The sequence below is a fragment of the Chelmon rostratus genome, chromosome 10 (assembly GCF_017976325.1).
Source record: "Chelmon rostratus isolate fCheRos1 chromosome 10, fCheRos1.pri, whole genome shotgun sequence".
Classification (NCBI taxonomy): Eukaryota; Metazoa; Chordata; class Actinopteri; order Chaetodontiformes; family Chaetodontidae; genus Chelmon; species Chelmon rostratus.
The window spans coordinates 23,581,602-23,609,167 of record NC_055667.1 but is presented as its reverse complement, the minus strand read 5'-3'; the positions used below and the strand labels follow the sequence as shown (position 1 = coordinate 23,609,167).

At 46.0% G+C, this 27,566-nt stretch overlaps 1 protein-coding gene across 1 annotated transcript in view; it reads right to left on the bottom strand.

Annotated features, from left to right (window-relative positions):
• Positions 1-27,566, bottom strand: part of plxna2 (plexin A2) — a 137,017-nt gene that overhangs the window by 37,655 nt on the left and 71,796 nt on the right. The window contains exons 5-15 of the mRNA XM_041946804.1: positions 25,836-25,959; positions 22,538-22,691; positions 20,283-20,379; positions 17,580-17,694; positions 16,407-16,607; positions 15,637-15,733; positions 15,143-15,342; positions 8,748-8,899; positions 5,251-5,368; positions 2,752-2,888; positions 1,133-1,300 (exon numbers count right to left, since the gene is read on the bottom strand). Coding sequence (XP_041802738.1) covers positions 1,133-1,300; positions 2,752-2,888; positions 5,251-5,368; positions 8,748-8,899; positions 15,143-15,342; positions 15,637-15,733; positions 16,407-16,607; positions 17,580-17,694; positions 20,283-20,379; positions 22,538-22,691; positions 25,836-25,959 — 1,563 coding nt within the window. The remainder of the gene's footprint in view (positions 1-1,132; positions 1,301-2,751; positions 2,889-5,250; positions 5,369-8,747; positions 8,900-15,142; positions 15,343-15,636; positions 15,734-16,406; positions 16,608-17,579; positions 17,695-20,282; positions 20,380-22,537; positions 22,692-25,835; positions 25,960-27,566) is intronic.

Genomic DNA, 27,566 nt, shown 5'->3' with positions numbered 1-27,566 from the left:
AAGCAATTCTAGACTAAACTTTCTAGCCCTGACGTACCTCTTCAGAATATCCACCATCAGTCGAAAATAAGCGCATCAAACCTGCTTTCATCCTCCGTTTCTTTCGGGAGATAATAGCCTTTGGAGTGCAGCATGATTAGAGATGCTTTTTAACTGACTTCACTTGCTGCAATCAACTGGTGTAGATTTGGGCTTTGAAAAAAAAAAAAAAAAACCACGGCGGCTCAGGCGTACGATGCAGCGGCGGTCCTGGGCTTCACAACACAGCAGCACAAACAAAGCACGCAAACAAAGCGGGAGGGAAACGGCTGGATGCGCGGCCCTCCCCGCAGCTGTTTGGGTGCTTGTTGATGTTTGTTGCTTTTGTTGTTGTGCCGCGCTGCATAAAGATGCCAGGCAGGAGTTGTTGGCAATAATAAATGTCAGACGGGTCTGTGGGTTCACTGTACCAGTGTGGATCACCAGTTACCGTAAATAGACCTTGTGCTGTCTATAGGCTCATTAAATTATATACTCGGCTGCTGTGGAGGCTAAGACACGCACTGACTGCTGCTCCCTCGCTGTTTAAGTACACTATCTATCTATCTATCTATCTACATACAAATAATAGACAAAAAGCAAAGAAATAGGACCAATATGAGGCCCTTCTCTATCCCTGTCTCTCTTCATTTCCCCCTCTTTTCCCTCGGTGCCGCCACACTTCTGCTGCAGTGTCCCCTTCACTCCGTCTGGAAGCCCGAGCCATCTGCTGTGGACTCGCACCTCTGATAACACATTGTCCTACAAAGCCTCCATTTCATCTTCATCCCTCTCTTCCTTTTAATTAGCGGCGTACAGTGCATGTGTATCTCTCTGCCAGAGACGGATCAACGCTGAACTCGATAGGAGAGTCTCAGTCTGAACGGCGCCCATGCTCTCCAGCCTGTGAGCTGTGGCGCTTCTATCAGATCCAGACTAATTGGAAGAGAACCGAACAGTAATTGAAAGTGCAATATTGACTTGTGTCCGCTTATTGACGCTGGCCGGGCCCAGCCGGCTCGAAAGCTTCGGGTGACAGCAGCTCAGGATTGATGCGGACAAAATAACAGGAACGCGCAATACGCATCCTATAGCACAGGTGTTTGAACTTTACCTCGCGATGCTCCAGTCGGGTTCAATGCGCTGGACCGTGGGGTCTTCTATGTACTCGAAGGTGAGGCTCTCCCTGATTTGGGCGTGGTCCACGCTCACGCTGATCTGCACAGGGCCGATGCCGGACAGGGAGGGGGCAGAGTAGCACACAATCTCCGTCATGGTCCGTCTATAAGTGAAGAAAAATAAGAATGACTGCAAATCTGTGTGAAATAGAGCAACCTGCGTCTGCGTGAAGTCCAACTGAAGGCACCGTCTATGCATGATTTATTAACTCCACTGTATTTTCTGAACATAGAGCTTCTGTGTCGATGATGAGCAACAAACACCACCATCAACAACAGGAAATGCCACCCGCCTTGTTTTGTAATTATCTGAGACAGGAGATGGCAAAAAAAGCAACTACACCTGTCATTTTGTGGTAAAAAATAAATAAATAAGAGCTCTAATTACTTCATGGAAGACATTTGTAATACAAACCTGTAAATGTGTGTGTGAGTATTTTAGACTTCTCTGTCTAAATCCAGGAAGGGGCAAATGGCCCAGTGCACATATACGTCTCTGCACACACGGTAACACATAAGCATAACCTCCATCACCATCATAGATGCTTCTGAGCTTTCCCCTCTCAATGGCTCCATGTTCCACCTGCCCATCCCCTGAATTTGTCGCAATTCATTAGCAGAGGGGAGCTTGCTGTAGAACGGCGCCCCATCCTCCTCCCCCTCCCATGCCAGGAATACAGCCAGTAATTAGCCCCATATCTCATTAAAGCTTGCTTGACTCCTCAACCTTACAACATTACAGTCAGACTACAGCGGCAGGGCTTGGATGCCTACAGCAGCGAAGAGAGGGAAGGAGGAAAACGGGTGGAGTGAGAAGGAAGGAAACTGAGAGGGCGAGAGGCGGGGGGTGAGAACAGACGAACAAATAGATAGAAAGATATCGTGAGACAGGATGAAGAAGAAGAAGAAGAAAGATCCATAGGAGCAGCAGGTTTTCCAGAAGCTATTATTACAGGGTTTGATGCAGTAGATCATCAAAACCTTATTAAGATTTACATAAGTTTCTGACAGGGAGAGAGAGAGGCTTCCCTCTGGGGGATTTCTCTGCAATATCAAGCGAAAAAAAAAGACAAGAAAGCCGTGAAATATAGCAGCTTATTTAATGGGAATAATCCACATCATCTCGGGAACGGGGGCTCTTGTTTCTATTCTTTTTCCTTTTGCTCACAGCATGCCGTCTATCTAACATTTTCTGACAGTGATGTATGTAGCAGCTCGAAAAAAGTTAAAGAAACACCGAGTCAAAGAGCTGGGCTCCTATCTGTGTGTGTTAAATGTTTCAGGTGTTTCTACACAAACGCAAATGCAAAAAGGAATACGGAAAGTTGTCGGGAAAAGGTGGCAGCATGACAGAAAGCAAAGACAAATGGGTTCCAGGTGCTTTTTTTTATCACTTAATGCAGGCGAACATTCATAGTGAGTGTTTTGGCTCTGCTAATGTCTGTGCACAAGTACAATAAAAAGCCTTTCTGCATGAAAAATCTGCGGACAAAAGCCTCATCATGCTGTTGCAGCAAATCAAACTTCATGGGCTACTTCAAGAGGAAAGTCTCACCCGAAGAACTCGCATGTCTGGTTCCCAAACTGAATGTTGACACTGCTGCCGGCGCCGAGGTTTTCTCCCATTATGGTTACTTTGGTGCCCCCAGACTCTGGACCTCGGCTAGGGGACAGACCTGTGACTGTGGGGGTCTGCAAAACAGAGCAGAGACAAAGAAGTTAAGACAGACCCTGAGACAAGCTGAAGGGCGAGGGAAGGAGCAGAAAGAAAGGACACAGCAGGAGACTAAAAGGCATGGATATTTTCTAGGATAAAACAGGACCTCTAAGGTACCTCTTGAAACCTTCGTGTATTATCACAGATCCCCTGCAAATTACAGTTATTCATATTGCCAGGCCGATGGCAGTGGAGTGCAGCGCTGGTGGGAGAAAAGAGGATAAAACCAGGAGCTCTTAGAGTCCCTGAGAGATGCTCCTCCTTTGCGTCGTGCATTGCTGGGTTGTGTCTGAGTGAAGCTTTTTAAAGACGGCCTGAAAATAACTAGTGTTTACAGCTGCAGGCAGCTAGCCCGCCGTCACGCAGACAGATGGAGAAATATCCGAGCAGACAAGCCCGTCATACAGAGAAACACGCGTGCAGCAGCAGCGCACGCGCACGGTCGAGCTCGAACATAAAACGACATTTTAAATGCACGCTCTATCGTTTACGCTGCTCCTTCGCCAAGCGCTCAAGTGTCGCTGGCTGAAAAAGACGGTCACACGGGGAGTATGCCTTGTCGGGAAAATTGAAGAGCACTTCTGTGATGTGCATTCTTATTTTTCTTAAGGTGGCCTGCAATTCCAGGCTCGGCGAGCTGTTCTTCGAGGAATTCCACCGCTTCCCAGAGCGGTGGCTGCAACACCGGTGAGAAAAAGTAGCTGAGGACTGACGACACAGCCAGGAGCATCACACTGAGCTCGAAAGTGTCAGCTGAGCGTGACTCTCAGGATGCGGGCTAAAGCAGGTACTCCGAAGACAACGGTAGTAATTACCTGCTGCTGTTAATTGTTAAGGGAGTGCTAATTGTGAAGGTGTGATAGAGCGCAAATGGAAAAGTAGATTATCTGTTAGCTGCAGGCAGGGCAGCAAGTGACAGCGACAGGGAGAAGTGCACGTCATCATGTTTACCTGCCCACCATTTCAAAGCTGTTCGTCTCTTATGACACCGCCCAATCACATTTGAGCTATCATTTCTATTTGACACTTCATGAGCTAATACTTAGAGTGGTGGAATTTAATAAAGTATATTTACTCAAGTACAGCGCTAGAGTACAAATTTGAGGTATTAAGTATTCTCTTTTCAAGCCACTTCATACTGCAACACTACAGTTCAGAGGGAAGTATTGTGCTTTTTACTTCATTGCAGTCGTCTGACAGCTTTAGTTATTTACAGATCAGAGTTTTGCATACAAAACATGTGAAAATGTAAAACTGCAGCTGAACCGATTAGTTGATTAATCGATTAGCCAATTGACACATGATTGGAAAGTAACTGGCAACTGTTTTGCGAACAGTTTGTGTTATTTTTCATGCAAAAACAGCTTCTCCAGTGAGAGGTTCTGCCGCTTTTCTTTCCAAATATTTCAATGATTTTAATTTATTTGTGATAATTCTGAAATTTGGACGGGTGGTTGGACAAAACAAGCGAAGGAGTCACTTTGGGCTCTCTTGGCATTTCTTATTATTTTCACATTTTTTACAAACCAAACAATCCATTAATGGAGAAAATAGCCAGTAGCAGATTAATCCAGAATTAAAGCAATCATAAAATCCTGCTTTTACAGTAATGCATGAGTAAAAATAATCTAATGATGAAGTATAACAGTCAAGGGACATTTTCTGCATTGAGTAATTGGAATATTTAAGTTACATTTTCTGACATACTTTTACTGAAGCAACATTTTTAATGCAGGACTTTACTTTTAACAGTCTAGTATTACTACTTTTGCTAGCAAAGGATATGAATACTTCTTCCAGCAAGAATTTGAACCATACTTAAAACACTGCAAGAGCTCTCAATTGCACAAAAACACACTCATATATATTTTCTTTTTTCCATCCACTGAGCAATGCTTAACTGAATGCAGCTCAGCTAGCGAGCTGTGAAGAATACATTGATTTGTACAGAACATGAGGCTACATTAATTTAACTTCATGATCCTGACTCAATAAAGGCAAACAGCATTTACAAGCACAGAGCTGCAGAGATCATTAACGAAGAGCCTTTGAAAACCCTTGTGCTGTTAATGGAAGTATGTTATTTGCAAAATAACAAATAAGCATCCACAGAGCTGCTTAATTACACTATCGGTAGTCATGGCGACTCACAGATCATTATTTGCCTGTGGTGCATAAACAATTACTTTGCAAGAGAAGTACAAATCACTTTCAGTTGAACTAACTGTATATTTTGTATAACTTTAATGCTGCTCTTCAGTTCGTGCAGCATTATTCGCTAATGTGCATTATATTACATGAAGATATGAAGCAATGTGGTGTAACTGCAGTCATTACCACAAAGGAGTAGAGCTGAGAGGAGCGAGCCCTGAGTTCTGGTCTGCACTCTCCAACACACAGCTGGACTGGACCAGGTCTACTGTCAGCAGGAGCTGGATCCATCTCACACACAATCCTGGAGAAAACACAAACGATTCATTAATGACGTAAAAAATAAAGCAGAAAATACTCACAGTCATTTGTAAAAGCTGCACTGGAGGGAACTCAATCCATCTTAAAAATAACTTAGAGCTCAGAAGTTGTCTGTATGTTTAAATGCTCGAGCGAAGTTGGGAGAAAGTAATCAAAACGTTCTCTGCTTGATATCGATTTATCTTCCACTCTAAATGCAATCTTCTTTTGTTGCCTCACTCATTTCATTACGGGACACATCCAGACATCGACAAGGACCCCCGTCGACGGCAGTCTTCTCGTTCCCTCCTCCTTTGGCGCTACAGCACACTCAACCTCAGAGCTGTAAATTTCCCACCAACAACCAGGCCCCCGACAGCGCTGGTGCTGTGCCAGGGCGCTACGTCTAATGTAAATCATGCGGCGGGATCAATGCGGCTTTATCATACCATGTGATCAGGTGTCACCCAGCGCCGCAGGTGACTAGATCAAATGACATAATAAAGCGAGGACGCCTATTGACCGGCGGTGCCAGGGAGTAATAAAGTACAAGAAGCAATCACAGTGTGGAAAGAAAGACTGAATATGTGGTGAGGCAGATGGCAGGGGCAGGCAGGAGCGGAGCTGATGAAGCGGAGCAGACGTATTATTTCTCCGGCGCTGATCGTCTGAATTACAACAAATGACTGCGGGTGATTCGTCGGACGAACTGCGTGGAAGAGAGCGGCTGAGGGAGGATTTACTCACCGACAGGACTCATATTTGCTTCTCACGAGGCCTCAGAGAAACTGAGACTCACTGGCTGCCCCACCTGAACGCCTACTGTACCGGCGCATTTATGGAAATAGGTTTGGCTCTTCGAAACCGAACGTACGATTGTTTGTTCTCGGCCTGCTCTTCCTGTAAAACCCGAGGGCTACTTTTAAACTGAACCCTTGCTAATGAGGACTCAATTTGGCCACTAGAAAAATGCTACACAAGAGCATCAGGCCTCAGAAAAATGCACTTTCTGACTGCTGAAAAACACAAAAGTTAAGACTTTGTCTTCAAAGCGGGAGTGGCTTTCACACACTCCTCTGAAGCAGGAACATAAAAGACACATAAATATGTATGTTTTTTTTCTTTTTTGTCCCATCCAGCCTGGTCCGCCATAGGACTCCTGGCGACTGAATTAAGACTCAAAACAAATGGCAACTGTCACATAAGGACACGCGTATAATGAACCTGGAGTCAATATGACCCCAAAAGGCTCTGAACAAAAGTCCAGCTAAGAACATCCTCTTGAAGACTCCAGCTCCCTCGAAGATCGACCAATGGGGTCGCAGGTTAGTTTTTTAATTTCGCTCAGTCTATTTTTTTTTTACATGCCATATAAATGAATTCCCGAGCTTGTCCCCAGTTGGATTAAAGTGCTGTCAGATCAGTGCACTGCTGACAAATTGTCCCCTACAGCCAAGTGGCACACAGTGAATTTTAATTACAACTGCCCATTAAAAGAGCTAGGAACCACAGACATACAGTGTATTACATTTTTCAAATACCAGCAAAAGTGAGAAACGCGTTCATTTAACTATCAAAACTGCAACCCCGATTCCAAAAAAGTTGGGATGCTGCAACACGAATAAAAACAGGATTCAGGATTAATCTCCTTCATACAATCATGTGTTCACAAAGTGGTGAACCTCGTTCCATCCTTGCATGTGAACCACTGAGCATCTCCAGGATGCTCCTTTCATACCCAATCATGATAATGTCACCTGTTACCAATCAACCTGTTTACCTGTGGAATGATCCAAACAGGTGTTTTTGGAGCATTTCACATCTTTCCCAGTCTTTTGTTGCTCCTTGTTTGAAATGTGTTGCTGCATCAAATTCAGAATAAGCAGATATTTACAAAAACCAATGAAGCTGATGAGGACAAACATTAAATATGCTGTCGTTGTGCTGTTTTCAATTGAGTTTATGTCAAAAGGGATTAGCAAGTTATCACATTCTGTTGTAGCATGTGTGAGTATATGTGTGTGTGACATACAGTCTGCACTGTTACAGCACCATAAGACTTAAAGTATGTGAGTTGCAGCAGTGGTGCAGTGCTGAGCTGTTCTCCTTCTGAGGGCAGAAGTAGGCCACGGAAAGAATTAGGGTTAAAGGCTCCTCTGAGAGTCCATGACTGTGATAGCCTTTGTGTGTGTGTGCCTGCTAGTGTGCATGGATGTGTGTGTATGTGTGTGAGCTCAGTTCACATCTATACATTTAAAACGTTGCACTAATCTCTACCTGACTCCATGTCAGCGGCTGGAGGAGGAAGACAGGCCGATTATGGCTGAGCATTCGTCATCTATAACAAACTCTCCAAATATTGCTATTTCTATAGGAATATGAGACGCCTATGCTGGTGTAATGAGTGTACAGTGGCGATGTTGGAATACATTTTTATGCATATATTTTCCTTATAATGAATTGATTTTCTATGGCGTTACATTTAATCTATAGCAGCAACATAATGAGTGTTTTCGTTCAATAACAAAGATCTGTACCTAAAGGCAGCCCAGCCTGACTCAAATCCAAATATGTTCATATATATTCAGGGTAAAGCATCTGAGCAGTATGTGTGTACATCCTTGCCTTTCCCTCGCGAGGTCTGCATCACCTGGGGAGGTGAAACATCCATAAGGCGCAGAGTTCCTTACTCTATACACGCCTGCATGTGTAGCCGGGGGGGAGATGGGCAAGTTGTGAAGCGCGGGCAACGTTTCATTAGTTCAGGGTGAACGGGACAGACTTTAACGTGATGTATGCACAGCGTGGGACAATTAGGGAGGTAAACACAAGTAAACACACACAGCTGTTATGGGATTGTTGCTGACTAGATGAGCTACAGAGAGAGGGAACTGGGCTAGTGTGCTGCAGGGGGGGAGAACAGCAACGTCAGGGCCAGACTGCCTGGACCTGCTCCAGTCTTCATTAAGGCAGAGATGGTGGGGAAAGCAGCTTTTTGTCACAACACACATACATTCATCAGAGTTTGTTGGCTATTACACCCCATACATACAGCCAATGTATCAAACTCGCAGTCTGAATGCGCAGTATTATGAGTGTTAATGCATGTTTATGATTGTGCAGCTCTTCATTGTGTTTCCTATCGGGCCATTTGGCAAGCAAATAGTGTTGTTGACAAATTGGGCTAATTAATAAAAATCAAAACGTTTCCACGCTGCATAGTGAATAATACATAGTGAACCTTTTCCCAGCTTCTTTCAGCTCGCTTCAAAGAAAGAATGAAGTCTTCAAAAATCAGCATTGATCGCATTTTGTGTTGTTTTCAATCTGACTAATAGCCTTAAAATAATAACGCCAGTGTGCGCCCTGTGTGTGTGACTTACTGTTCAGCGATGATGTAGCCATCCTCTACAGGGGTACACCTCACGCCTGCCACCTCCACATTGCCCACCATGTCCGAGAAGGCCAGGCCGAGGTTCGTGCCGTGGATGGTCACCCGCGTGCCTCCCTCCGGGGGTCCAGCCACTGGGGTCACCTACAGGGCACAAAAAGCCAAAGCCAGGGAGAAACTTTTGAATGTTTTTAATGAAAAATGACATTAAAGCATGTTCCTCTCCTCAGTTACGGACCTAACTGTCTTGAAATCATAAATGGACACAGGTTTCCGCGGGTGCTCAAGGGTAGATATGCTCTTACGGCCCAGGTGGCTGTAAAAGCAATTAAGAGCGCTCCCACGCCCGCATCCACAGAATGTCAGAACATGCCATGAGTCATTGCAGCTCTTCCTGTCTAAATATGGCATCCATACACACACAATCGCACACAGGATCACACTTTAAAACTCACTTTTCATCCTATAAGCTACACGATGATAAATCCAGTAAAAGACTTCACAATTAAGAAAAAATGGGATGGATTATTAACATTCTGGAAAGGCGCCTGCTCAGAATCTACTGCTGTTGCCATGGATGATAAATCTAACAAGGAGCCATATTAATGCTTAGTGCAGACCACCTACTCATAAAATACAATATGGCTGCCCAGCATGACCTTGGCACAGGGTGGCACACTGCCTTCTGTGCTGCAGAGCCCTGTTGAGGCTCCGACCTGGCCATCATCCAGTCCTTTAGAGGAGGAGGAGATTAAAGGAGCGACAGAGGGGAGAGGGAAAACAGAGGAAGGAGATAAAGAAAGACCAAGAGAGAAGGCAATACTATTTGGTGGGCAGGGAAGTGAAAGGAGATGGAGGAGACTAAGAGAGAGGAGGGCAGTGGGGAGGAGATGACTGCCACTTTGCTGTGTGGGGCTGCAAGCGCTATGCAAACAATCAATATGCTATTACTGGCCATGCAAGCAGAAGGGGAAAAAAGCAACAGTCAGTTGTGCCCGCTTACTGAGCCGCAAAGTGCCACGTGACGCGGCGACCCTTCGAGTGGTGCTGCACACCCTCCCCTCCCTACTCCCCGACACCCACCAGGGCATTGCGGCTTCCCTGTGGGACACCGGCATTGTAATCTAGATTCAGTGGACATTAATTGCTCTGGATGTAAAGTAAGTGTGTCACTGCACCGCCTGAGGGGTCTGAATACATGAATCTTTTAGCACTGCTTGGGCATGCAGGGTATGGAGGGGGGGGTGGGGGGTGGGGGGGCATAATGGCTAAATATATCCATGTCAGGCGATGGCAGCAGCTATTCGAGTAGACTTAGTGATGGTTACATAAGCAATGTAAGGGCCTGAGAGAGAGGAGGAGAGGGAGGCGATAGGAGAGAGAGAGTGAAAGAAATAGAGAGCAGAGGAGTGAGAGAGGGACTGAAAGAAAGAAGAGAGCAGAGAAAATGGGAAGAGCAGCGGAGGGAATGCGGCTGCCACTCTGTTCGGTCCTTTCAGCCACGATGGATGACAGGTGAGGCAGGGATGGTGACAGGACCACAGACGGCCATGCTAAAAGCTTGGGAGACCTCCTCCTTCTACCCTTGAGGATGAAATAAGAGGCCTTCCCACAGTGGACCAAGCGCAGGAAGACAGCCTAATCCACGCACGAAACCCATTTGACTGAGCTCCCCATTGGCAGATAGAGCCTCGATTCATGAGTGGATCAAGTAAAACCACCACTTCAAAGGCTCACGCCGCTGATGGCTGCTGGCTGGGAGGCGTGAGAGAAGGGCTGCTCTTTGTCTCTGCGTCTCTATTTCATGCACAAACAAAGGTGCTAAATCTATGAGGGACCCTCCTCGTACATGAGACTCTGGTGTGATTGCCTATAAACCAGATCCTAATGACCTTTGCAGATAAGAGGGAGCCCAATGCAGTCATGTACTGCAGATAATCTTTTTAGAGAGACGGCATTTGTCTTCATATTTCACTGCTACATCCTCTTCTTTGCGTCTCTTTTTTTTCTTTTGCTCTCTGTCTTTCATCATCTCATCTCCCTCAGGCTAAGTGACACATCCTCCTCCTCCTCTAAGCACCAGCTTCCTTGTTTGTCTTAACATAGAGACTTTCAGAGGAAGGAGGAAGAGGAAACCTCATCGGGCATGCATGCGCACCCTGCTGCCCTTACTTCCCCCCCGCCCCCTGCCCAGTGCTGCCACGCCACGCTCCCTGTGTAATCCTTTTAGGAGTGCTGCTGCCCGCCTGGCATTGTCACTCTGTCAATAGAAGGTAATTCCCAACAAACAGCCAGTCAGCTTGCACATGGCGCTCCCCGCTCCCGCTCTTGTGCTTTCGGTAGCGTAATCTATTCCTCCAGCTCAGGGGATCAGAGCATTGGCCACTTACCACCGCTATTTCCTTAGACATTCGGCAGGATTTGGCAACAGCCACAGAAGGACTAAAGAGGGGTGAGATGGCCTAAATTGAGAAAAAGGGCATTCTAATCCACAAGAAAGAAAGTTCCGGGAAAGAAAAGGGCCTCTTTTGGGAAGATAATCTGCTCGTTTGAGCAAAAGAAAAACTGCGGAGACGGAGTGGAATGGCTGTCAAAGTGCACAGCCTGGGGATGTCTGTCAGTGCCGTGTTGACTTATTCAGCTGAAGTAATGGTTGGGAAAGTTGTGCTGATGCAGCCAAGGCTAAGCTCAATACATAGAGCAGAGGGCAATACACCATCCCAGCTGCCTTCAGGCTATGCAAGCCTAGCATGTCACTGTAACTAGTCGCTGACAGGGCTGAATGGCATTCTCCAAGACAATGCAGAGCTTATAACGCTTAAGCACCCCGGCTATTCTTAAAAACATACAATGTCAGCGTTTTTACTGCACATTCCCTATTAACAACCTTTAATATACACATACATTTCAACATAATTTTATCTTCTTGAAGCGCTGAGGAGATTCTCTGAGAATGAGTCAACGCGATGGATGTTTTGCTTTTGAAATTAAATAGCCCTGGATACAATTTAGGAGCTTGCAGCTAATCTCTTTGTCTTTGGACTCCGCTCAGACTAATTCGAGCATGTCACATTTAATTGTGAGTAGCATTTAATGGGCTTGATAAAAACCCCACTGATCACTTGTTCTCGAACAAACTACATCCTAAATACTTTATGGGGTCTTAAATGCCTCGTAGCCGGCCGAGAGATACGGGCTGTGATGAAAAGGTTTTTTTTTTGTGTGTGCTGAGAGGAGAAAACAGGAGATTAAATGATGGGATAAGGGGCGTATTTGTGGATGGTGTAGATGTGTGGAGTATACTGCATGCCGCCTGGCTAAAGACCCACTTTCCTGTGCAACAGTTCCTCCTTCGATTGGCTGGTTTAATGAAGGGAAACACGCACGCTGTACAGCAACCCTCTCAGGGTTACAGCAGCGGGGAGAGTTCAGTTGTACCATGATACTGACTGACAGGCCCGCCATCCCCGCGGTGTTCAAAATATCAACAACAAGCTTGCAGACACTGTGCGAGCGAGAAAGAAAGAGACAAATCCTACACTTTTTTTTATCCTAAGGCAACAGCTGGATGTTTATATTCACTGTCACTGGGAGGCAGGGAAGCCTCTGTGCTATACTGTAAACTCATACAAAGGCCATGGCCAAAGCCTATTGAGAAGATGCCTTTCATATGCCCATCCAACTCCCAGCTTCATTTGATGTCGTTCCCTCTGCTGTTAGCAGGGGCTTACATCTCTTCAATATTAATGGCCCATGGTGGGAGGCACCATGGCACTTAATAGAAACATTAATTATTCAAAAGGCCTATCTCGTGGTAGGCACATCTACTAATGTGCTAGTATGTATACAAATCAGCTCATGATGGGGGCTTCGGTGCATACAATCAAAACCAAATTTATTAATAAATTCAGCCCACCAGGGGGACGTCTGCTTCTTAAAGAAACTGTAATCACTGAGAGACGAAGGGGGGTAGGGCGCGGCACAAACAAACGCCGACTTCGCCGGCAACGCAACACCGGTGTCTGTGTGCGTCTGAAGTACGTGCTCGTGTGAATCATGTAAATTAAAGCAGAGCTGGTTTTTCCACCTACAGCTGTCAACAGACCTGAGTTCAGACAACCCACAGGGGCTCCATTTCCCTCCCCTCCGCCACCCCCTTTCGCTCTTCCCACCTTTTCATGGTTCAGTTCCCCTGCTCCGTCCTTTGTTCTCTCTGTTGCCTCGCTTCACCCCGCTCAAACCCTCCACACTCGCCCTGCTCTTATTCACACTTTTAGCATCATCCATGCCCCGAACTTAGACTCATCCTGCAACTGTGTAATCTATCACGAGTCAATCAGGAAGTATTGATGACTATTTTACAATAACTGTGTGCAGATAACTCTTCTTTTTTGACAGCTTCCCTGCAACATAAAACTTGTTGCATTGATCTTTGGCTTACACACTGTATTTTGTTGGAAAGAGCTTTGGCTGAAGCTGACATCTCTAGCTCAGAATACAAAGGTCTTGCAGCTGCTGTAGGTGGACAAATTGGCGCGTCTTTTCCTTCCATGCGCAACATATAATGGATTTTTGCCTGGTTGTTGACCATGGGCAAGTCTGGAAGGGCTTACTATGATTCTGACAAACCGACACATAAACCTGCCTGCAGATATTTGAGAAAGTTGAAATGTTGTTGTAGCTCTTCTGTCAGGCCAGGAGTCATGATCAATACATCATTGGACAACACATAAATCCAATAATACTCTGTTAAAGTTTAAGGCAATTTTTGAATAGTCGCAGAGTTGACAGATGAGGGTCTGGGAAATTGTCGGCCTTGCATACTGTGATCTTAACACTAATGAAAACACAGAGGGGAAGAGGTATGTCCCACTGGATCGCAGTGAGCATCTGCCATAGAATGACAAACTGAAAGCATAATGGAGTTACACAAGAGCATAATTCAATTGACCAAGATGAGCCGGAGATAGTGATGCACAGACGCCGACAGAAACAGATAGAGGGAGTGATGGAGAGGCAGAATTAAAAAGAAGCAGGGGTGGCCTCCCTCATCCTGCCGCTCTTTTTCCGCCTTATCTGCGTACAGTATAGCAAATCAATTAACCAAGTCGTTAACTTCACTTTTTAATTGGATGGAGTTAGATGTGAGCATGCGGTGGAGGAATGAGAAGCCGAATGAATCAATCTGGAGGTAGAGGGGTCTGGTGGGTTAACCACAATGCACTGGTGCGTTACCCTGCCTAATTAAATAGTACGTCCTCCTGGCCTTACTCCCCTGTGACCGCAAACCCACCAGGTGGGATGAAAATGTGGCCTGAGCAGGCGCAGGCCTACTTATGGGAAAACAAATAAGCACTTCCAGGTCATGACTCTGGTGTTGGTGGAGGTCGATAACATCCGACCAATGGGTAAGGTTTTTGCAATTCCTGAGAAGGTCCTCTTGTTGTCTTCATGAATTGCACAATATCAAAAAGACCTATAACTACTAGCTAGCTGCTCTCTTATCTAACATTTTCTGGTGCCAAACTTACTATCAAAGGGCTGAAATAACCTTGAGAGAAGACAAAAGACAAGGGTGGATGTCAAAGAGACAGGCCTGTGTGTGTGTGTGTGTGTGTGCGTGTGCGTGTGTGTGTGTGTGTGTGTGTGTGTGTGCCCTTGGCCTTGGATAAACCCTGCAGGCGAGAAGAACCCTCACATGAATTTGCACATGTGAGCATGACACATACAGCATTTACAGTACATACACACACATACACAAACATACAGTGAAACACGGTAGAGCACATGGTTTCTGTCCTTCAGCAAAAACAAACAATGAATGTTCTCTCAATTAGAGACATGCAAAAAAAAAAAAAAGGCGGGACAGGAAGACACTGAACATTTACAAATCTGCAGTCATCGGGTGGGACCAGCACCCAGGGGAGTCTTGTTGAGGCTCATTCTTCCTGGGTCCAGAGTCGCACTGCTGCTTCTCATGCAATGCCTCTTAAAGCCATTTCATTGTCATTTTACTCGTCTCTTAACAACTCCGCTGTTATCACTACAACTTTTGTAAAACTGCTTGAAAAAACTGAGCATGGCAGGACCATGTAACCTCGGTTTACTGCGCTTAGCGGATACGATGCGCTTTCGAGAATGCAAAGCAAGTTTTTAACGATTTAATAGCGTCACCAGTGACAACTTCTTATCAGGCCCTCACAGGCTGAATATCTGTGAAGGTTTGGATTTTAAGTACAGCCCTCCAGTATCAGCTGAGCGCCTCATGATCCTCCAAGAAAAACTGGGACGAGATGTAGCAACGTGGTCGCTGATTATTGCACATCGATCGGAGCTCGATGTGTGTGGGCAGGCGGGAGGGACAGGCAGAGGATTATGGGTACTGACCTCAGTGATGCGTGGGTTGGTGCACTTGACGTTCTTGCTGGACAGGTTCAGCCAGCGGGTGGTGTAAGGGTTGATGGGGGGGCAGTGGTGCCGCAGGGTGCACCTACCCTCTCCACTGCACCAGCCACACTGGAACTTCCTCTCTGCCTTCAGACACATGCCGCAGCTGTCTCGCTGGGCTGCGCACTTGTACAGGTGCACTGTGGGATACAGGAAGCAGCGGGGATGTGCAGTGAATACACAACAACTGAGGAACATACAAAAGCATTTGGAGAGCAGGTTTGGCGTGAGTGAAATATCCCAAAATACTATTTTTTTAATCGCTAATAAGACATATATTAAGATAAAATTGTGACTACTACCATGCATGTATACACACACTATAGCTATCATGAGGCTATCTGCTTAGATAAAAAATATCTGAACACAGAGAGAGAAAATGATGGAGTGTTTGATACGCCCGTCCAGCACATGTTGACAGCAGCATCTCTCACCTTGGATATTCTCCGGGTTATCAATAATGAAGTTGCCGTTCCACACCACCGAGAAATCCACAGGCAGCTCACTGATTTTCATCCCCTCATACAGGTACTGGAGGCCGAGGACGGAGAGAAAGAGGGAGGAAGAGATAGAGAGATGGCGGTGAAGGTGGAGGAGAGACAAACAGAGGGGAGGATATCAATGGGAGGTTTGGGAATTTGAATTCCCATGATTCCTTGTAGATACAGCGCTACGTCTTTCCAAGGTTGCCCCAAAGTTACACCATCTCATCATCAGAGAGCTGACAAAGTGAGAGGCCACAAGGCTTGAACTTCCCTTCTTTGGCCTTTAGAGACGCTGTCCTTAACTGCCTCCTATGCCCTTATTCCAGCCTGACTTTCACTGTGCAAGTGTGTGCATTTGTGTGTATGTATGTGTGTGTGTGTGTAAAAGAGAGAGAAAAGAGAGGAGAGTAAAATGTGTATGTCTGTGGTTCCTCTGGGAATATACTGCAGAAGTCAGTGCGTGCTTGACTGGAGGGCAGAACCATGCTGCAGTTTCTCCAGTGTAATTACCTCGGCTGCATCTACTGTGTCTCCACTGACTAAATGACACACATATGTGCACAAACACACAGACACACACATGCTGTGGCAACGTGGCCAGGCATACAGACAGTAATATAACCTACTGTATATACTACCATATTACAGTATAATTTTTCTGCATGCATCACCAATTACATGTAGTCTGGCACAATCTGGGCAAGCGTCACCCAACCCACCGAGCTGTTCTGGCACTGCACGCTGGAGCTGTTGAAGCGGAGGGCCGTCACTCGGTGGCTGACCCCCTGGATGTGGAGGACGCACTCGTAGCCTCGCTGGCCAGACTGGGGCTGGGGCAGGTTCCTGGCCTTCAGGGTGATGGGCTTCACCTCCCCTGCTGGGATCAGGATCTCCTCGGAGCGCACCAGCTGGGGACAGTCCTGGAGAAAACAAGCAGAGGGCAGGGAGCACCAATCAGTGCCAGCAAAACCACAGCCGCGTATGAGAGGCATGAGGCACGCTGAGAGCAGCTGACATGGATATTCATCTTAAGTTAGAATTTGAAAGTGACTCCTACGACCTTGGAAAGCTTTGAGCCGATGCCTGAGCGCTGAACAACTCATTATCAAGAGCGGAATAGTGAAACCGCTCAACAGGCGAAGAGAATGATTAAATAAGAGCTCTGTGTGTGTACAAGGCAGCAATTTTGAGGTCAATTCTGATAGCAACATAATGTGAAAGCACCATTTGCACCAAGAAAGCTACACAGCAACACACAGAAGCTTCGGTCTTGGTGACCTTAAAGCTTCCATATCCATAAATCTGTGCTTGCAGACGGAGAGATGCTGCTCTATATTCATCAGGGCAGGAGAGATGCCCATTGTGGTGTTGCAAGTAGATCAACATGTACTCGAACCGAACATACAAATGTGTTAAAGAAGTAAAAAATGTACCCAAATGCTGCCTGTGTGCAGAGCCAGAGAGACGTGGAAAACAACACGAATGCAGGCATATTTCAAGCAGCCTGCATCTACTGCACATGATTGACTGGGTCAGAGTGATCCTGTGTCATTGTTAAGACACACTGAGCTCAATAACTGCAGAGATAATAGAGTGTTAATTGCTACTGCGGAGAACAAGAGCTCTGAGTGAGAAACGCCAATTCGGAAATAGAAGAGCTTAGATGGCTGTCTTTCTGAAGACATGCCCCGGGGCTGACACAGAGCTGGAACACAGAGCAGGATGCAGGCAGGAGGAAACAGAGAGGGGGAATGTGCAGGAGAGAGGAAGAGAGAGAGAGAGAGGGAGGAAGAGGAAAAAGATAGGAAAGAAAGAGAAAGTGAGCGTGAGCAAGCTTGCTTATATAGGAGCGTGTGTGTCTGTGCGTGTGTGTGTGTGTGTATTCCACCAACCTCAGAGGCGTTGACTCGTCCCTCCTGGAAGGAACAGCTGGAGGGGTCGTGGGTACACAAGTTGCGGTACTTGCACCAGTGGCAGCGGAAGGCACTGTTCACACATGATAGACACCTGCATAGACACACACACACACACACACACACACAGAAGACACACACACAAACACACACACACACAGTCAGGAAAAAGCAGCACAGTCAAGGAGAGGCAGCGAGTTTGCCAAAGTGGGGAAAGTGCCACAGAGGAAATGAGTTCAGATCCCAAGTGGACACCTGCTGTTGTTGTGCCCTTGCGGTTGGCACAGTACCCAGTAGCTGCCGGGCCAAGTTCCCCCTGCATATATTTTCCACGGCCATATATTAATACTGCGTGTCATGTGTGAACGCTAGGCTGCATATTAGCCCCCCTAACCAGAATCAGATGGAAAAAGAGAGACGGAGAGCGAGAGAGTGGAGGAACGTTGAGTAATGAGGACAAATAAGACATTGGCGCAGCTTGATCCTGCAATTACCATTAGCCCTCCATTGTTGGAGTGTCGCTGTAATTACCAGCTGTTAGGTGTGTGTTGGTGCGTGAGCATTTTTGCGTGCACAATATGCAAGTGTGATGATCATACGTGTGTCACTATATGCAGTAGGCGGTTTGAGGGGGCATGCCGTCCCTCTTGTTAGCGATATGACCAAAATGCATCCCCCTCTGTTAACCCGCCACCCCCCCTCTACATCCCGTAGTAGCAGGCAGAGTGCAGGGGCAGCTGAAAGTCTCGTCTGCCTGATTCATTGATCCTTTATCTGACTGAGGTTTGTGCAAGTTGGAATCTATGGCGACCCCAACCGCGGTTCTGAAAAATCAGTAGCCTGACTGTGCTGTGTATTGATAAATCCATGGTGCTGTCCATGGTATAATATTCTCTAGACTATACGCTAAAAAATACTAACAATTCCATGCTATATTGTAGCCTATATATTATATAGAATAGTACACCTTGATGATCAAGTTGACATGTAGCAACGTGTAGCTGCAGACGAGCGAGAGGATCATAGAGACACAATGCTGCTGTAGTATTCCTATAATGTTTGAATGATCATTCAGTAGCGTGTGTGCTGCTGAAAATACAACTCCAGACCAAAGTGTTTTTGGAGATATAGTTTTTCTCTGGTTTTAGGGGTAGGGTCAGGGTCATCCCCACTGTTAAAAGGTACATACTGCACTTCCAGTTACAATCTGATCCTTTACTAAAGCAAAAGTATAAATACTATACTGCAAAAATAAAAGTAAAAATACTGTTTTAATACTTGGGGACTTAATTATTACTAGTTCTACTGCAGTACAGGACTTGAGTAAATGTACTTTCCAACACTGTGTACTAGTCACATGGATGAATGAATGGAGAGATGAGCCAGTGCGAGGACGGACAAGAAAACAGGAAGAAGTGCAGCCTGAGGCTACAAGGCATGACACTCTCCACATGTTACCGCAGCAAAGACAACCTACACTTTTAATTGATTGTGATGGCATTTACTACGCTGTGTATTCATGACCAGTTGTTCGGAGAGTATATTGTATTCTCACTTGGCTCTCCCTCTCTCTTTCTCTCGCTCTGAAATAAGGTTGAGTTATGCATACTTTCTTATTGTGAAATATTCATCAGTGCAAAAGCATGGGAGGGATCTCTGGCAAGCACACTAATTCAGAAGAATAGGGCTGATTCACCTTCTGGCAAATAGAGTGTACAGTATGTGTGTAAGAGGGAGGGAAAGAGAGAGCACGAGTTGGCATCAGAGCGTGCAAGGGAGAGCTTATGCCCTTTTCAAGTGTATGCATCTTTCTTTGTTGGAGTGTGTGTGTGTGTGTGTGTGTGTGTGTGTGTGCGGCTGTGGCTGTGTGCACAAGTATGTTTGTCGTCGCCGATTAACTGAGCTGATGTGAGAGCTGGTAATTGCTTTCTGTGCTACTCAGACAGGGTTTTCAGACAGCAGACACCCATATGAAGCTATAAGGCAGTGTGTGTGTGTGTGTGTGTGTGTGTGTGTGTGTGTGTGTGTGTGTGAGAGAGAGAGAGATGCAGAATAAAGCTGCCTGCATTAATCTGGCAAAGGAGACAGCGGCTACAACATTTTGTCTCGAGTGGCGAGGGAATAGTGAAAGGATAATATGACATGCTACGATTCCTGCGCCCCTGCTAGCATCACTGCTGTGATATCCTTAGTCTCCTGCTCTCCATTGAGTGATTCTCCCAAATCAGCGAGGCCCTTGGATCTAGCACAAACAGAATCTGCCACACTGGAATGAAGCGAGCAATTGCAAAGGCACCGCTGACACTGAGATCTCCAATCCAGGGATTCGATTCAACATCACTCAATCAGGGACAGACGTGGCATGAAAACGGGCATGAAATCCCTACTGAAGACCTGTTAGGCAGAAGGCTGTGTGTTTTGCACTGCGGCGTGTCTGAGAAGAGGGCTTCATTAGCGAGAGAGCACAGAAACTTCCTGTTACAGGGCTCAGGGAGCAGCCAGCGATCAGATTACATTAGTCTTTACACGGGATATTTTTAGGGGACCGGGGCCGGCTAAGGTTGAGGACAAATTGTAACTAATTCCCAAAGCATTGATCCAGTGGTTTTGGCCGGCAGGTCTGGGGCATTGTGCTTAGTGAAGGAAAAGAGAATGAATGGCTTCAGAGAGAGAGATACTCACAGTTGGTGGACACTGCAGTTGTAAAACTTGACCTCTGTGCTGATAAGCATCTGACCAGTTTCCTTAGAATTGAGCCTCAGCTCAACGCCCGACCAGTCTGAAAGAGAGAAGACAGGAGGGGAGCATTTAGTGAGTGTTCAGGCATTATTACAGTGCATCTGCTTTATATTTCCATTACTCTGAGTGGTTGCGAACAGCAGGCATCATTAAATCTTATGCTAATTACTCAGTTGCTATGAGCTGGTGATGTTGGCATTCAAGTGAACACGATATCCGGTAAGGTAGCATTTCTTGCATGGCATCATATACACGCCAGCCAAACGAAAAGAGAAATTTCTTGTGAGTATGTATGTGCATGAAATTAGCAGATTTCAATCACATACAAAGCCATTTAATCTGATCAGATTTTGTTTTTCCTGTATCTTCAGAGTTCTGGCTGTGCTTCTGTTCTCTGTGAAAACAGCCTCTTATCTCTCCCCACGAGAATACAGACTCCATAAATATGTGTGTGTGTGTTTGTATATGTGTATGTGCAAAACAGCCTGAATTTCAGATGACATTCAGTGTGTAGGAGGCTTGAACGACCCTCCGTGCCCTGTTCTCTCCACAGCACCTGTTGGGAATCAGGCTCTGTTTCACACAAGTCTGTATAGCAGGCAGGCGAGGCTCATAGCTGACTTCCACCATCGCACATTTGTCTCACAGGATCCGGCAAACAAAGTGGTACAGAGTTCCTGTCCACACAAAACCTCCTCTAGGATTTTATTCTACCTTAGCACAGAGGAGTGCCAGCTATTTTCTTTATTCTCAAGCTCAACATCAGTCCAGTGTCCTCACAGTTTTATCCTAACCTCTCCTTCAGCTCCGTAATTTCTCCTCTGTTTTCCCTTCTTCTCCACGTTTAATCTCATTTCCTCCCCTCCTCTCCTGCCTCCCCACTCCTCGGGTCATTGCCACTGCACGGCCAATGTTGATGTGCAACAGATAGAAAAGGCTTGCTAGGGGACAGGAGATGGAGGAGGATAGCGAGGAGGTCAGGAGGAGGAGGCCTCAGGGGAACTGATGTGGAGTAAAAATGGAGGTATAAACTGCCGGGAGAGGCAACAAAAGAGGAGGGATGAACGGGGGAAGGAGGGGGATAGAAAAAGAGGAATGGAAGGATGGATGGCTAGCTAGATGGATGGAGGGAGGGCTTACGGCAGGGGATTGGCTGACATTTACCTAGGGGAGAACATTCATATTAGTGCCTGATGCACCACTCCCTGTGGGAGCTCTGGGCAAACAGGGCTGTCATTTACTCACAGGGAGGAGGATTACCAAACCCCCAAAACACACAGTGATTTTCACTCACTGCACATAATATATTATTCAGGGTGTTTGGTTTTGTCACCCTGCAGCCATCTTGGCTCGCAAACAACAGGTATTTATTGTCAAACAACAGGTGTTAGTATTCATAATGATATATATGTGTGCAAATAAATGAATGCCAGACGCGCTGCGGCATATTTATGGCCGTACGCTGGAGGAATGCTTGAAAGGTCATGAGATTTCTATGAATAGTATATTAGAGGTGATTAGCATATCTTTATTCCTGGACCTAGAAGTTGTCTTAGGCAGTGTTTATGTATGTTCTACTCAACTATGAATACATTCTTCTCTAGATTTTACGAGAGATGAGGTAAAAATGGCTGATCGTACCCCGGCTGCGAATAGAGTTCATGACTTTGATGAGTCATAAAATTATTTTATTATATGTTTGCTTTTGTGTATTTATCAGCTATCACTCAGAGGCAAACAACAGACCAGCTCCCCGCACCTTGGCTATGCTAAGACACTAATCCACCACATCAACCTCCTTGTCGTCCCTTCAGTTAAATCGTCCCCCGGCTGATTGAACCTGCATGTTAGACCACTGCCTAACAGCTCCACCTGAGGGTAGTAATGTGGTGAGCTGCAGCTCAGCCACAGGCCAGGGGACCTCAGTCTGATCCTCCATCAGCTCTAATGGGGCCTGGCATCGTGTGTAGCACACTTCACAGCCAGACAACTGATCCTGGATCAGTGGGAGCTTGTTATGTAGAAGGTACCTGCTGAAACTAGGAGTGTTAAGTCAATAAATTTGATTCAGAGTGTGCGTGCGTGCAGATGGATAGTTAGTTCAGTAAGAAAGAAATTCGTGATGATCAGATCCTTGTACTCCATGTTTGCAGATGCAGTTTTGCTTTAGGGTGTGTGTGTCTGCTTGCTGATTGTACCTTGGTCCATGGGGATGAGGGGGACATCCTTGGCAGCAGGAGACACACAGAGTATCTGGTTGCCGTTGACCTGCCCCTCCACCTCCGTCAGGTTGCCAAAGGAGCAGGTGATGCCCGCAGAAAGGTCTGGAACGTGGCTCACCTTCACCAGCAGCTGCACAACAGGTGACAAGACAACAGACGTGACAAAGCGGCGGCGGTCAAATTTTAATAGCTGCATATACAATGCTATGCTATATTATGCAGTGTTGTTATATTTAGTAAGACAATGGAGAAAAAATTAGATTGCACATTCCTAGTGACTTTAGCGCTCGCATCTTTGGTAAAGATAAGATATGACAGGTGAGGGAAAATGTACAAAACATGAATGCAGCAGAGTAATAAGCTCCAAACAGAAGGTAAAAAGAGCACACTGCGACTGGCAAAGCTGTCCATCCACTTTGCCAAGAAATGTTGCCATGTCTTAAGACTGTTATCAACACCATAAAAGGGAAACAAATTCAGCTGTGTTTTGATCTTGATCTTCCACCGGAGTGGAGAAGATGTCCTTCTGGAAGTGAGATGCAGAGACAAGCAGATTCAATCAGTGGTCAATGCTAAGCTGCACGCAGGAAACAGGAAAAAATGGCCACGTGGCCAATTCTATTTTTGTTTCCTCTTTCTCCGTCCCTCACAAGGACACACGAAACACATGCAAACCCACAACCCAAAAACCTTCACACACAACGTGCCGCACATATGCAACATATACCCCACACATGCAGATGCACATAGAGGCGTTTGAAGTCATTCTCTGGAGAGCAGTGACACCGGGGCTGGAGCATTCAGCTGCTCTGCCTATAAATAAATGCATTCTGCGCACAGGGTGTGTGATCGGGCTCTCCAGCCAAGAGAGGCAGCCTGGATAATTATCACCATGGCATTTCACAGCCTTGTTCCATTAGCTGTTATTTTTGGGCCACAACGTTTGAAGTTTCTCTTTGTTTTATCTGCCTCTCACTAAACACCGCGGGGCTACTGGGACAGGCAAGGCAGCTGAGCAGCTTAACTGTAGGCCTTTCAAGAGATGCTGACTGTCTCAGTAGCTGACTACACTGCCTCCCTCGTTAGCTGCCTTACTCTGGTACCCATTGAGCGGATGGTTTATATCTTTTTTTTTGTTGTTGTTGTTGTTTTTTCTGCTGAGGACCTCTCGTCTTCCCCTGTTTCACTTTCACCATGTTTGTGTTGCTTCACTCCGAGGTGTGTCAGAGAGATCCTTGATTACGGCAATCAAAGCAATCAATGTCTTTTGTTCAATGCAGAATTCCCTGAGTAACCTCTCACATTAATTAGCTCTCATCGTTCTGTCAAGACGCACATCTACAGATGAACACCCGGAATCTGCTCGTGCACACATAAACATGCACATGACGACACAAACGCAAGGTTGCGACAGAGAGGAAGCCCGCCTCAGAGTGCTAAACCTTTGCTCTTTTTGTTCTCCTGTCCTCCCTGACGACGGTGGCGGTGAGTGTTTTTGCAGCTTGGCAGCAGCGACCGACCCTAATTGGTGGCAGAGTTTTAATAAAGGTAATTCGATTGTTTTCTCCGTGTTTCTACCGCTCCCGGTGCCCACGTGAAGAGGCTGTGTTGTCATGGAGATAGCTGTCTGCCCCTGTGGAGTTTTGCATTTGCGAGTGTTTTTGTGGACGCTTTGGTGAGATGACCCTGTTGCTGCTGCGACTGAACTGGAAACAGGCATAACTGCTAACATGTTGTCTGATAAACTGGACAACAGGGCGAGGCCTACCGAGGGCGAGTTCGAGGATGAGACATCGTGCGATGCAGGGTGAGTCACTGCCAGAGCCGCTGGCACATTTAGCAGAATTTTTGTGATGTTTATCGTGGATGAACATGCTCGTCGGATGGTCCTATTTCCTGGATTGGGAAGTCATTCTTCCAGCTTTGGTGTCCTCATGAGCTAATGTTTAGATCTGAGTGTCCAATGGAGTACCACACAGGTATAGAATATCCATAATAGAGAATACTTTGAGGAGTAGAAGGGAGAAACATGTGACATTGGTGGCATTGATGTGCCCCATTAAAAAGGACATCTTGAGGATGTGGTGTGGCACTATCATGGTTCACTTGTTGATGTTGCACTGCTCATTAACTTCTCCTTGATGCATCAAGCCTACAATAAATACTTCTGCTTAAGACATCTGAGGTCTCCTGGTGAACTCTTCGCTTCAGCCCACAAGAATTTCCACCACAGACTTGAGGGGGGGGGGGTTTCAAGTGAATTTTTCCCCGTCTGGAACTCATTTTTCCGATTATTATGACACCACTTAATGCGCTATTAACCGGTTAGATTAAAGGGTCGTCTTTCCCAAAAACACAAGGAAAAAACATCTGCCTGTGTTGACTCTCAAACCAGGGTGCAATTTGAAGAGGTCTGGAGAAGTCTGTTGTAGTTTTGCTGTCATCACCCATGACCACAGAGATTTGCTAGACATGGTTTGTGGGAACAATTATTACATGAGACCTTGTTATAAGCAGTTTCACCTGGAATTATGTTCAATGAAAGTTATACATATCTCTCTAAACAGACACAAGCGTGCCAGTTCGTATAGATTAGAAGTGCATGCTTGTACTGAGTTCATAAAGCACCACTGAACAACATCTCAGCTGCATGTTTAGACCCACACCTTCTCTTGTTGCACCAGAAATGCACGCGTCTCATACGCCCAACTGACACAACTGTCCAAACTGAAGCAAATCAGTGCGGATGGATCGGAAGACGTGTTCTCTTTCGTGCTTTGGATGAACTGACCCTTTAACAGCGTGGGTATTTAAAGACCTTAAATATGTGTCAACACGCGTGCATGTGCAGCATTCACCAGAACTTGGCCAGGCAGAGCCTTTCGACGAGGCTCTGTGTTTTCGCTGGGTCGATGTGGAAATGCTGCACTGTACTCAGCTGCACTCGGACAACTTTAACACCTACACACCCGCCCACACAAACATGTCTTGGCACACATATTGACTGCTCTGTACCAAGTGAGCATATGCACGCTGAAACGCCCACACAGAGCTCCTGTGAACCTTCCCATCTAATGTTTATGCATCAGCCACAATCAAGACTAGGCAAACTGCTATGTGGGATCGTTTAAATCTTCTGCCTCTGTACGTGGGTAGGGAATATGCAAATGGAAGATTATTTTTCATTGTAATGTGTGCAAGTTGTGGTTGAGCTTGCAGGTGTTTGGTACTTCCTGTGTGTGCGCTGTATGTAGGAATATAAGTATAAGCTTACAGGTACGCTGGGCTCTGACACTGCGATGCTGTCCGGGTAAACGGTGGCCTTCACGCACTGGTTGAGAGAGGCGGCAAAACGGTACGGCTCATCTGCGCGCTCACACCGGTTCTTCTGAGAACAGCTGAAAAGAGAGAGAGGGGTTACTGATATTTCTTCTTCAGCAGGAACATAATGCAAAAGAAAAAGAGAGGTATTACAGCCCTGAGGGGGAAAAAAAATGATTAGATTGCTACCAAAGTTATAACTAAAACATAGCTGAATTAATAAATTAAAGGAAAAAGAGGTGTTGTCAAAGTTCGAATAGGAAAGAAAATTAAAAGTAGAGAAAAGGTATAAAAACAATGAAGCAATAATAATAGTGATGAAGAGGAATGAATACTCATGTTCTAATAAATGCTGCGCCATAAACACTACGTGATGATTTTTAGTTGACGGAAATCAAAACCCGAAGCAACAGCAGAAGGAAGAAACAAACAGCAAACATCTCCTCGACCTGATGTTCATTGCTCACTTTTGCCTGCAGAATATGTGACAGGGATGACGCATATTTTACAAGACTGGTCGATGAGCATGATTAATCAGCCCTCCCTCTACTGGACATTGTATGAACACAGTATAATTAACGGAAATGCATATTATCCACCTTTGTCTTGAGACATCTGGACGGGTCACCAACTGCCTTTAGAATTCACAGCAGATGCCTTCTTTTCTCTTCTCTCTCAGTTTTTGTATTAGTCACACAGATTTATTTGTTTTGTGCTGATTAAGGCTTTAAATGTGACATGCTTTAGAGTCAGGCTAAGTTATGCTGCCTTTACCAGGCTGTTTTATTCCTGCTTAGCAAAACATATGGCACACTGTGGACGTAATTTGAAACAGTTTTGCCATTTTGTTGGATTGCTTTGAAAGTTGCAAAAAAAAAAAGCCCACTCTTGTAAAAATGTGCAAGTTATGGCACTTGACTAACTAACATCAATAAGAACTGGCTTCTAGGACATGCAGCTCTTAAAGTCTCCCAAAACAGTGCATGCATTCCCAATAAAGCACAGGAACAAGTGACGGCACCAGCAGCGGAACTCCAGTGGGTCATTTACAAAGCAATGCGCCGTACTAGCAAAAAGCTACGATGCCGCAGCGCTACACACTAAACTTACATCCTTCAATCGCTGCATAACTTTGGACACGTAACAAGTGCAAATTACGCGATGCTCACTCATAAGAGATCTTAATGGTCAGACAGTGTATCAAGTACCACACGACACCCCCACAGTCCGCCACATCCCTCATTAAAACTCAGCTCTTCTCCTCCTTCTTATTAAAACTGTGTGTTCCCTCCAGCCCATTACACCAAAGGCTCTCTATCCTCATCCAACCCAGCAGTCTGTCTGCTAACTGGCTGTCTGGTCACAGCAGCTCTAATTGGACTCCGATGGGGTCGGCCGCTGTCCGCGGTGCTGATGTGCCACTACAAGCCCCGTCCATCCTCCCCTGGCTGCTGATTTTTTTTTTTTTGCGTGTGCGCGTGGGCGCGCGTGGCAGTGTGTGTTAGGGCGCCGTATCATGCCTCTTAACCACAGACTCTCACCCATCCTGACTCTGAGCTACATCTTCATCCACAGCCTCTGTGTGTAATTATGTTGTCAGAAGTTCGAGCCATTTCCAGCAGACTCACATGAACAGGCACGAGCATGCCAAGGTTCAGACACACACACACACACATACAAACAA